This window comes from Tachypleus tridentatus, chromosome 13 (assembly GCF_004210375.1).
Source record: "Tachypleus tridentatus isolate NWPU-2018 chromosome 13, ASM421037v1, whole genome shotgun sequence".
Classification (NCBI taxonomy): domain Eukaryota; kingdom Metazoa; phylum Arthropoda; class Merostomata; order Xiphosura; family Limulidae; genus Tachypleus; species Tachypleus tridentatus.
The window spans coordinates 98,740,619-98,752,679 of record NC_134837.1 but is presented as its reverse complement, the minus strand read 5'-3'; the positions used below and the strand labels follow the sequence as shown (position 1 = coordinate 98,752,679).

General features: G+C 30.5%; 1 protein-coding gene across 1 annotated transcript in view; it reads right to left on the bottom strand.

The window, feature by feature from the left end:
• Prp3 (pre-mRNA processing factor 3) overlaps positions 1–12,061 on the bottom strand; it is a 60,330-nt gene that overhangs the window by 5,658 nt on the left and 42,611 nt on the right. Inside the window, exons 14-17 of the mRNA XM_076482882.1 lie at positions 9,592–9,691; positions 8,577–8,690; positions 4,982–5,100; positions 1,845–1,925 (exon numbers count right to left, since the gene is read on the bottom strand). Coding sequence (XP_076338997.1) covers positions 1,845–1,925; positions 4,982–5,100; positions 8,577–8,690; positions 9,592–9,691 — 414 coding nt within the window. The remainder of the gene's footprint in view (positions 1–1,844; positions 1,926–4,981; positions 5,101–8,576; positions 8,691–9,591; positions 9,692–12,061) is intronic.

Below are 12,061 nucleotides of genomic sequence, written 5' to 3'. Positions count from 1 at the left end.
GTACATATTAGTTATTTATATAAAATAATACAAAAATAAATGAAAAACAAGATATTTTGGCTTTAGATTAGTTAAAACCTATCACAATAAATTATATGTAAGAGTGAGTTTCCTTAACACTTAAATTTTTCACACTGTTAGTTCCTTACAAAATCATTATTTCTTTAAATGCTCACTTAAGAATACAAACTTACGTCAGGCTCTAGAATATGATGTTCCAAAACCACTAATTTAAATGACCTACTAATTTACAAACAGATGTAAAAAGTTCCATTACCTGTTTGGAGCTGAAAACATGGTCACAAACAATGGAACTTCAGCAAAAGGAAATAATGGTGTAAATATATTGTAAACAAAGTTACTCTTGTACTAATTATAAATGATCTAATAACAATTACAACATAAGGAATGTTGTAAAAAAATTTACTCTTTCTGTTGGTTATCCAGTAATAATGCCAGAGAAACATGTAAAATGAGCTTTATATTTTTGATACCTTAGTACAGCAAGAAGCTTGAAGGTTCCAAATTTATAGAAATGTAAAAATAAAATCTAAAACATGTAATTTAGAGTGCAAACATATCATGTGGCACATAAAAATGAAGACTTAGAATTTATTTATATATTTACTTTTAATATTAAAACATAGGTAATATAAAAGTTTGAATTTAAAACTACATTTCAATACCAAGCTTGATAAACATTAACAATAAAATTTTTCATTAAATTTTGAATGTAACTTTGCAAAAAAAAAAGTTGTGACAGGCACTTTGATTCTCTTATATGTAGTTAATGTACATAACAATAATAAACCAGCAAGCCTGTGTGCCTATAAACCACATTTACATGCTCTAATATACATCAATGTTATATTTTGGTTCTGTTTTCAGGGAATCAATGTAAACGTGTTTTTCCAGAATACCTCACTTCCCTAAGAGGCTGGGTGAAGATTTAGCTTCGTGGAAACCTTGATGCCAAGACAATTCATTCAGTACTATTTAGCAAACCTGTGGCCTAAGGTCCACATTTACAGGGCTATTATAATGCATATTTACTGAGCTACTAAGTGATTGGGTAAAAGGTTTTACCTTTGTGCAAACCTTGGAGCTGAGAAGATTTATTTGAAATCATTTAATGAGCTTTGGGCTCATAGCCCAAATTTACAAAGCCACTATAATGCAAACTTAACGCTCGAAATACAATACTTATAATACTTTAAGGTTCACTAAGTGACACCAATAGCAAACCTATGCACCATATTTACAGGGTTATTATAATGCAAGTTTAATGCCTGAACTACTAAATGGTTGAATGAAAAGTTTTACCTTTAGACAAACCTCTGGGCCAAGATAATTCATTTGGCACCATTTAGTGAACTCATGGGCATATGGCTCAAACTTATGGGGCTGTTGTAATGCAAATTTAATGTCTGAACTACTACATTTATTTACTTTAATGTTAAACAATGTCAAACTTGGAGTTCACTTAAGGGAAATTCACACAAAAGTGATTTTGCACAATACCTGGGTTTGTTTGTGGGAATCTCTGGGTTGAGACAATTTGTTTGGCACCACATAAAAGTTAGTGAGTCCAAAAGTTTAGGAGAAGGGTTTTTAGGAAATCCCTAGGTTCCACTAGAGGTAGGGTGAAAAAGAAGTTTATATCTGTGTAAACCTTAGAACTGAGGAGGCAATTTGTTTGGTACCACTTAGAAGTTGGCACAACTAGCAGTTTAGGAGGAGTTATGTGACACTGAATCTTACCACACAAACACCTGTCAACTAAAAGGTCATTAGTTTCTACATGTAAACTACTACAGAATTTTTGATTCTCTAAATCTCCTTACTTCCATCTTTTGTTGCTTGTTCTTCATTCCACTTTATCCTATGCATCATCAATTGTTTGAACTTTTTCTGTTGTTTAGGTCCTAAAAATACATGTAAATGAAGTACACATTAAATATTAAAAATGCAAACAATAATTGTGCTTACACTGAAACATTCATAAAAATTTAAGACGTAGACTCAACATGGCAACATTGGAGCTAGTAATATGGCTTAAAATGTCAAATTTTTTGAATCTATCAATTATAATCTTCAACCTTACTTCAGTAATTTATAACAAAAGTTCCCTTTTTGTGTAAATAAATGAAATTTCTCATTATGATTACAAGGAAGATAGTATAACACAATAAAAATTTGGATACATCATCTATTAATTGATTTACGCTATACTAAACTTATCAATGATTTTTTTTGCACACAGTTTTTAACTGCTCAAAAGCAAGGAAATAATAAACAGTGCATGAAGCTCACTAGCCTAAATACTTCACTTAAAAGATGTTTTTTTATTTCAATATTAACTTTCATGCTTTGAGGTCAGCTGATTCAACTGACCTCATAATAATGTTGCACTCATTACTATTTCCATACTACAACTTTTAATACAGTAAGTATATCACTGCAAAATTTAACAGAATTTCAGTAAATATTACAAGTCTTTTGTATCAATTTTTTAATGAAGTATTTTGCTAAAGATTTGTCCATGAATAAATATAGCATTTTTTTACCAGTTCAAAATACAAAGTGATTTCTATGTTGAGATTAAAAATACTTTTCCTCATATCAAACATCTAAAACTTCATTTGCATAATCTCTTAAACCTTCTCAATAGATTTCAAATGTGTTTTTGAGTAACATATTTCAGTTAACTATTATTTTTACACCCCCAATTGTATATGAGGTCAGTCCATTTCAGTGACTTTGTAACCCCCCATGTCCTTTGAGATTTTACTCAAATTTTTTTTTATGTCTCTAATACATTCCCATAAAGTTTCTTTGGAAGTCACTTTTGATTTTTCAAGTTTTTGATCTATCAAATCTCAAATTTGCTCAATTTGGTTGAAATCAGGGTCCTGGGGGGTAGACATTCATTACATTATTTGAATCACCCCAGCAGCTTCTTGTGTAGCTAAGTAATTTTTGTATAGGCTGAATGAGTGTTTAGGGTCATTATCATCTTAACAGTAGAGTCCTTTACCAATAATACTCCAATCACTGGGTATATGATGATAGATCAGTATCAGATGGTACTTAGACTAGTCAGTTATTCCATCTATTTTGCAAATATTCCCTCTTGCCTCAGCAGACAACACCCTCATACCATCATATATTCCCTTCCCTAGGCTTCATGATAGGAGCTATGCATTGAGGTAAGTATCTTTTACCTTTCTTTTGCCAGATGTACAACACGCAGTTTGAACCAAATATTTCACTCTTGGACTCGACCATCCACAAAACCCCTTTCCAATCATCAACAGTCCAGTTTATGAACTTTTTAGTAAATTTCAGTTTCTTGACAATATTCAGAGATTGAAGTAAACATTTTTTTTTAACTGTTACATGACCAAATATTCCATTCTTGTTAAGTCTTCTTGATAGTGCAGATATGGACATTTTTCAACCATTCAGTACATGGTTGTTTATCTTGTGCTTTAATTCAATGGCAGTCTTCTTTCTGTCCTGAAGGCTGCATAAAGAAAGATACTTGCTGTGAGTTTCATTGAGTTTAATTGCTGTTGGAGAGTTCAACCAGCATCACATACAACTTTCATGCAAACTCTCTGCTCCACTTGATAATTCTCTATGCTTTTTGGGCTAGAGCATGACAACAAAACTTAATATATAGTATTAAATACCATTTTCATCAAGGTTTATCTGTTGAGTGCTATTACACAAATTTCTTCTACCATATACCAGTACAATATTCTAGCTCCTCAGTAGCTTCTTTCTATTTAGTAAACACATTGCATAGTGGTACCATAAGTTATTTCAGACCTTAAATTTAATCAGTATGTTCATTCAAGCAGAAACCTTGAACTGCCCTTGTTATAAGTATACTGAAGTTCTATAGAATGATAAGCATTCTCACTCTGGCTCATTCAGCTGTCAATAGGGGTCAGTGAAATATTATCGCAATGTTGAAATTTACATTCTATAATGGCAATGTAGAAATAGCCCCAGGAAATGTAAAAAAAATGGCAAATATTCTCTTGTCCTAACAATTTTATACAGTACTGTATACAAGATTGAAGGCTATACAAATTATGCTTTGCCTGAGCAATGATAATATTACAATAAGTACTTTACATTAAATTTTGTGCTTCTTGAAAATGTAGTGAACAAACAGAGAAGAGATATGTCAAGAGATAAAATGTCACAATTATCCCACTAGGAGAAATTAAGGATTTTGTAGCATTGCCTTACAAAAGTACAAACTTAAAACTTGTTTTCTATTAAAATATGGATTATTAGTTACTTTTTTATGCTATGCTTATTGGTATACCACAAAAAAGAAAGTAGGTTAATTACATTTGGAATGTAACTCACTAAGACATTCTAATATGTACAGAAAAGTATTTTCATAGAGAGAAGGTTAAAGCATCAAATACAATCATACTTTTATGACATGAGTACATTTCATTTGAAAAACATAAAAAACTCACACACACACACACACAAATATATATAATTTCTTTAACTTCTACAACTGTAGATCTCCTTTGATGTAGTCTTCCAACTCCACAGTATTCGTTTTTACTATACAGACAATAAAATTCAATAAGTTCTGAAGTTTTATGAAAGAATAACTAACACTAAGCAATCAAATTGATATCAAAATTTAAAACTACAAATAAGCAAAGAACATTTGTATCTTAAATAATTTTGCTTTTATTAAATAAAAATCACTAAGTTACAAAACAATTTTGTATAAAAGTAAATAAGTTAAAGTTCAATATAATATTAATAAAAATTTTGGAAATATAAACAATCCTAATTATATTTTAGGGTATCACAAGGAGTCTTCAAAAAGATGAGTATATAATGGAGAAAAATATTATAGGTTTCCCCTGTGTTACACAGACATGTTCTATGGTACAATTTATATGCATGCTTAACTTTAAAATACAGTATTTCTTCTTACCTCCTTCTACTACAACAACATTAACATTTCTATACAAAACTACACAGCCTGTCATGAACAACTGCTTGGAATTCATTTCCACTTTGAATTTCTTGGCTGGGTTGGTTAGGTTTAAAATCCTAGTAAAGACAAGAAACAAGTAAAACAAAATTATATCTAGTGCAAATACATTCAGCTTATTAAAAGAAATAAAAAGGGAACATATTTTAGGCCTTAATGTAATTATTTTTTATTTTAAACCTATGATATTTCTCCATGTACTATCTGAAAGCATTTTATTTCCACTTTCCAGAAAATTCAAGCTCACCAATGACTCACAAAATAACATTAAAACCAAAACGAAATTTTAAAATAGCACTGATGGCAAAAATACTTCACATTCACAAACACAAAATATCTAAGTGGAACAGAAACTGTGGTAAAAAGTAAAAGCAAAATGCATAAATGCCACAGGTAGTCTGATCGCTTGATACACTTTTTTACAGAATCGTATTCCTTCAACTGATATATTTTGATCATCAATTCTACCAGTTATGTAATTTCTCTTGTTCCAGCATGTAAACATTTTTCTATTAACTCACTGTTAGTCCAATCACAAAACTTTATTTATTTATTTATTCTGTTTTATCTTAAGCAATGCTTAAAAATTAAAAAAATACATATTTTGTTTTATTGACCAAGTTTTTAAAGAGATATTTTGTAACATTTATGGGCCAAGCTTTCTTATGCATCTACTTTTCAAATGCTGAAAAATCTTCTACTATAAGTATTATTTATACAGCTCTTGAAAATATTACTACTGTAAAACCTTGTCAAAAATCTAGCACTTAGGCTACATTCTGTCATATTTTGTCACCTTCACGAAGATGACTTCCGTTTTTCACGTGTTATCTTTTACCAGATTATATTGTACCTAAAATGAAAAGACACGAAACAAATAAATTTTGAAAAGGTTTTCCCTTCTACTGTTTTTTTTTTCTGTGACAATATTTCACCAGCCGACTTCGGTTTATCATCCATTCTAAAAATAAAAATATGAAACCACATCACTAAAGTATATACATCCGTACATTAAGAAAGATATAAAAAATTAACGTGATCTCCTTCATATTTCTACAACAAATCCACCTATAGTGGGTTGAGAAAAATAGTTATTTAGTATCAGACTACTATCACAGATCATGAACATCAGATTTTATTATAATCTGGTATTATAATAAGAAATACAAAGCATACATAAGGAGTTGAATTAAAATGATCTTTATATGCACCTCACTGTGTTCCCCAATCATCTGTTCTTATCAACAGATTCCTTGTTATCACTCACAGATTTAACTTTGTAATTTATCAGTCATTTAAGCCTAAAACTAACACAACTCACACCATCTGAATGTTTGTTATACAGTTAAAGAGATACACACCTGTGATGTAATCCTACTTTCAAGGTCTTTTCTTGTAGGAAAGTGAGTTGATTTATGACTAATACATTTCAATTCCACCTTAACTAATCATCAGCACTTGGTGGAAACTAAATTATGGCAGGAAAAGCATTACCCACTCTATATATTCCCATGCAAAGCAAAACTAAAGTCAAGGAGAACACAAAGCATTCATATCATGATAGATCAGTATCTGAGAGTAGATATATTGGTCCATTATTCCACCCCATTTTATAAATATTTCTTGTCTCTTCAACAGAAAAACACCCCCAGGCCATTATACTACTTCCCCTATGCTTCATGGTAGGGACTATGCACTGAGGTAAGTATCTTTCACTTTTCTTATGCTAGATGTTTCATCTGTGCTTTGAACCAAATATTTCACACTTGGACTCATTTATCCACAACATCTCTTTCCAATCATCAACAGTCCAGTTTTGTAATTTTTATCAAAGTTCAGTCACTTGACAATACTTGGATATCAAAGTAAATGTTTTTAAACTGCTACATAACCAAATATTCCATTTTCATTGAATCTTCTTGATACTATAGATTTGACAACTTTTCTGTCATTTGATAAATGATCATTTATCTCATTCATGAGATCAATGAGTCTTTCTTCTGATCTGAAGACTGCTTAAATAAAAATCTTTAACATGACTGTCAGGATTTAAGTATTATGCCTCTTCTTTTCCTTTTTAATTTTCAAATTTACCTTTCTTGGTCTCATGATCTATGCTGTACTTTACAGTTTGAAGAATATTTCAAAACTGTAGCAATTTGTCAGTCTTACCAGCATCACGTAAGGCTTTTATACAAACTCTGTTATATTGACAATTTTTGTAGCATAACATGACAATAGTACTCTCTCTCTCTCTCTATATATATATATATATAGTATTAAACACTCGTTTTAATAAGATTTATTTTTGGAGTGCTATTAAATTGATTTCTTCTAGAATATACCAGTACCATATGTTAGTTTCTTTGTATATAGTTAAGACACTACACGGATAGCATGACAGTTATTTCAGACCCAAAGTTTGACCAGTATGTTCATTCAAGTAGAACCATAATTACATGTCCTTGGTACAAGTATATTGAAATTCTGAAGTGAGAAGTATTCTTATCCTGTCTCATTGAATTGTCAACAGGGATTAAAGAAGCATTACTATAGTGTTGACATTTACATTCTGCAATGCCATGAAAAAAGTAGCCTCATAAAATGGAAAGAATGGCAACATATTCTCTTGCCCTAACACTTTTGCACAATACTGTGATTATTATCTTGAAAATAAATAACTATACAGGAGAACTCTCAATTATGGTGAAGTTGTTTTAAACATTTTTATATGCGAAATAATAATGGGACAATCATCTAATAACAAATAAGTGCTCATTAACTAACCACAATAAAGGCTTAAGTCAGATTCGGAATATTTGTATTTGTTTTACTGCTGGAAAATTAAATTTTCATGTTGGCAACATGCTACTTTTAACACCCATCACTGTTTATTTCCTTAGTTTGCTGGAAAAACTTAACACAAATTCAACATATCTGTTTAAAATGTTCTGTCCATTGTCTATCATTTAGAAATTATTATGTTTGTGCAAGGTACATACTTAGAAAAATTAGCAGTAGAACACTGGCAACATCAAGTTGGACACTTCAGAAAGCCTGGCCCCGATATTTCAAAATTACAAAAACATCACGTAAAGAACATTTTTGGTATCACATTATGTTGAATATCTAGAATATCTCATATTACCTTTACCTGGTTATATATTCAAAACTGTTATTATTTGTTCTCTTTTTGACAGTTTGTCTATAGTAATGACAGACTATAGAATATGATGGTATCTGCCAAAGTTCTTAAAAATGTAGTTAGAACCAAGAAGTTTGCTGATTATTAAGAACAAAGGTACACAACAGTCTATGTGTGTTGTGTCCACTGGAAACAAAAAGTAGATAACATTAGTGATTAAATTAACAATGCTCAATAAGAATAAAACTTAAACAATGCAATATGATAGTGTTTGTTATTTTATCTGTTCTAAGCAGTAAACTAGTGTTTTAGACTGAATAGGTTAAATGCTAGACTACTGCTTAAATTGTAAAGAATGTTAATGTGTACAGACTAACAAGAAATGCTGACCTATAGACAGTAACATGATTTCCAAGGCTGGTATCTTCTTTCAGTTTTTTTACTTTTTTTTCTCTTCGCTGTTCCACAGTTAATTTTCTGGCTGCATTTGCTTCTTCATGGGCTCTACATTAAAAACAACTGCAGAAACTGTAATGTGCCAACTTTTTTGAAATTTTGAAAATATTTTTTGAATCAACTAATTACAATATATACAATAATAATAATATTTTAGTATTGGATACTGTAAACAATATAACTACAGACTGACTTTTGTAATAGTCAAAATAAGTATTAACTACAACTTGTAACTTTTTGTCCTGTAATTGTTTTTAATATGAAGCTAACTGATCTACAGTAAGAATTTTTAGTTAGCCTTGAAGTCACATATATTGGAAGACAACAATTTATAAATGATTTTTGAAAACAAATATATGTATAATCTGAATGAGCAGATGAAATGACGACTTACTGTACATTTAGTTATAAGCATAAACATTTACAGTTTATTTCATTGAATGTGAACTGATGTACAATACCTACTTAAGTCACTTAATACAGTTGCTGCTGCAGACTTTATTTTTGCTCTTCAAAATAAATTGAATAATTGTACATAAATGTACAATTTATAAACAAGTAACAAAATCAGTTGTCTTAAATACTGGACTTTTAAGTAAAAAACATCAAATAACACTAAAACCAACAAGCTTTATTTGACAATATTCAAAGTAATATAAAGATGTAATAATGTCCAACAGGATGACAACCTCTAAAGTTCTGTATTCTATAGAACTTACAATATACCTGTTAGTGATGTTATTAATCATACTGTACATCTTCTACAATATGTTGTCTTGGTTGTTTGCATTGCTTATGTTAGCTACTTACAAAGCCAGCAGTGTTTTACCACATTAACAATTGAAACATTCACTTATACATAAAGTAAGTGTAAGAAATTCCTCTGAAGTATGCCACCACTTTCATATTCAAACTTATCACCAAGAGAACAAAAATGTCAAAAACTCACTTTTGCCGTTTAGCCATTTGTTCTCTCACGTGCTGTTCAATCTTTGTGGGGTCCTGAACTGCTTGTGTTCCCAAAACTCTCATCAAATTTGATAATCTTACTATAAAATTAAAACAAAATTAAAACTTGTATTATCTACCACAATATAAAGCATATATTTATTTGGAAATTCCACAACTTCCCACTTTAAACAATTTAACTCAAAAACAAGCAGAAACACAAATAAATTAAACAAAAAACACTGCATTAACTAAACAAATCCCAGGGTGCAAGCTACAACGTGGAATTATAAAATGTACTTTAGGTTTAGGAGGTGATGAAGAAGTAGAACCTACACAGCGGTGGGGATACACTGTCTATCAGTCTTAACCTCCAGTCACCAGTCTCACATGAGAAATAAAGAACAGCAACAGATATAGAATTATAAATAAAATTGAAATATATATAGCTTTTACTGAGTATATAGTGTAATAAAGAGTTTAAGAGTGCTCCAAATACTTCAGTATTTGAACAGTTTACAAGGGTTTTATCATATTAAGCACGTATACTAATATACAATCTATAAATATTTTATTAATAATTTAATAAGAGAAACTTGTTAAAAAAAAGACTGGGACAAAAGTAAGTTCTTCTAAACAACATATTAAATATTCTTTCATAACTTGCATTAGTTGAACCACAATGTAAACAGAAAATTGGGTGGCAAGTAAATAAAACAAATCTTGTGTTTGATTTTTCTTCGAATATATACTTATTGGGCAAATAAAAATTTTTTTTACTCTTAATAATAGCATAAAAATATTTTTAGTCCAAAAACAAGATTCTTGTACACTATGCATTGCCTAAACCATTACTTTCATTTTTATTCTTCTAAACTATATATAAGTAATGACTATAAAAATAATTTTAGTTTATATAAGAAACTAGTTTCTATCAAATAAAATTAATGCTATTAACCCTCAAACTGGCTCAATAAATTTGGCAAACCATGTGACCCTTTTTATGTAATTGATATATTATGATCCTCTGACACAAAAAAAAGTAAAACTTTCTATGTCTTGCAGTTGAATGATTCTTGTGACTAAAAAGTTGCATGGGGTCCAGAACCCAAGTAATATACAGACTTGGAGCTCTGTGTCTTCATCAGGAATTGTGTGTATGGTCTCACAGAGGTTATACATTATGTTAAACAGTGACAACATATTTAGATCTCTCCTTAAATGAAGTAATGCACACAGCCCACACAACCTACTTCAGAGATGTCTCCCAAATCCCCATGCAATGCAGAAAGGCATCAAATCTGCCTTTGTATATCTGGGATTGCTTGACACAAGACAGCATGCTGGTCAAGGTATTCCAGCAACAAAAAAACGATGTCATCCTTGCCCGAGAATCATGGACAAGAAAGTCTGTCAAATCTGTACAGCGTGTGGAAACTATGTCTGCACTGATCACTCCACACCCAGTGTACGGTGTGATAAGTGTTTGTAAAATGACTGGTAAAAGATATGAGAAACACTTTATGTTCACTCAGAATAAGTTTTGCTTACATGGTGTCCAAAATTTGGCATTAGTTTAGCTCTAAAACAGTTTCACATAGTTTGACCCCCTTGAGTCCGTTCATACCCCAAACACATTTTTGTACAATTTGGTGTATTTTGTTACACATTTGAGAATTCTGTTTCTTCATTCACTATTTCATTAGTTTTAATTGTGAGATGTCAATTAGAGAAGTGGCCCTATATTACAAAATATGTCAATGACAACAATTTTTTGTCTAAATATGAGAAAATGGATGTAAGTAAATTTCATATTTTGCACTAATAAATCACATATTATATACTTATGGTACTCAGTCTTTCTTAAACTTTATCTGCACAATGCTATGAGAAGCCAGTAGGCTAGCTTTTCAACACCTAAATCATAGCTTCAACATTATGATCATTAAATATATGGGGTTCTGAAAGGTGGATATTTTAACATATGCTGATGAAGGTTAAAGTCTTTACAAATCTAATACTTTTAGCTTTCAATATAGTGTGCACATTTTCACAAAACTTAGTCTTTACTACAAAAACTTCACTGAAGCATTTTGAAAAATCTCAAATTTCCTTCATGTAATCCTTAAAACCTCCAACACACATTTTGAATGTGCTTTTCCCATAAAATTTTATATTTTATCTGTTATTTTCATTACCCTAACTCAAAATGGGGTCAGTAAAACTATAAAAAATGAGATAAGTCTAAATTATCCTTTTTCCCTTTCTAGGATGACTTCAGATAGTAACATGAAACTACATATGTTTATCCTAAGTAAGTTTAAACTTATAACAGTATACATCAATTTATAATTAAATTTTAGTTGTCTTTTGAACCATGTCTAACTACTATTCACACCATTATAAGTTGTAAAAGGTTGTAAATTACTTGGGGCATGTGCAGCTCACATTACTCATGTGCTGCTCCCATG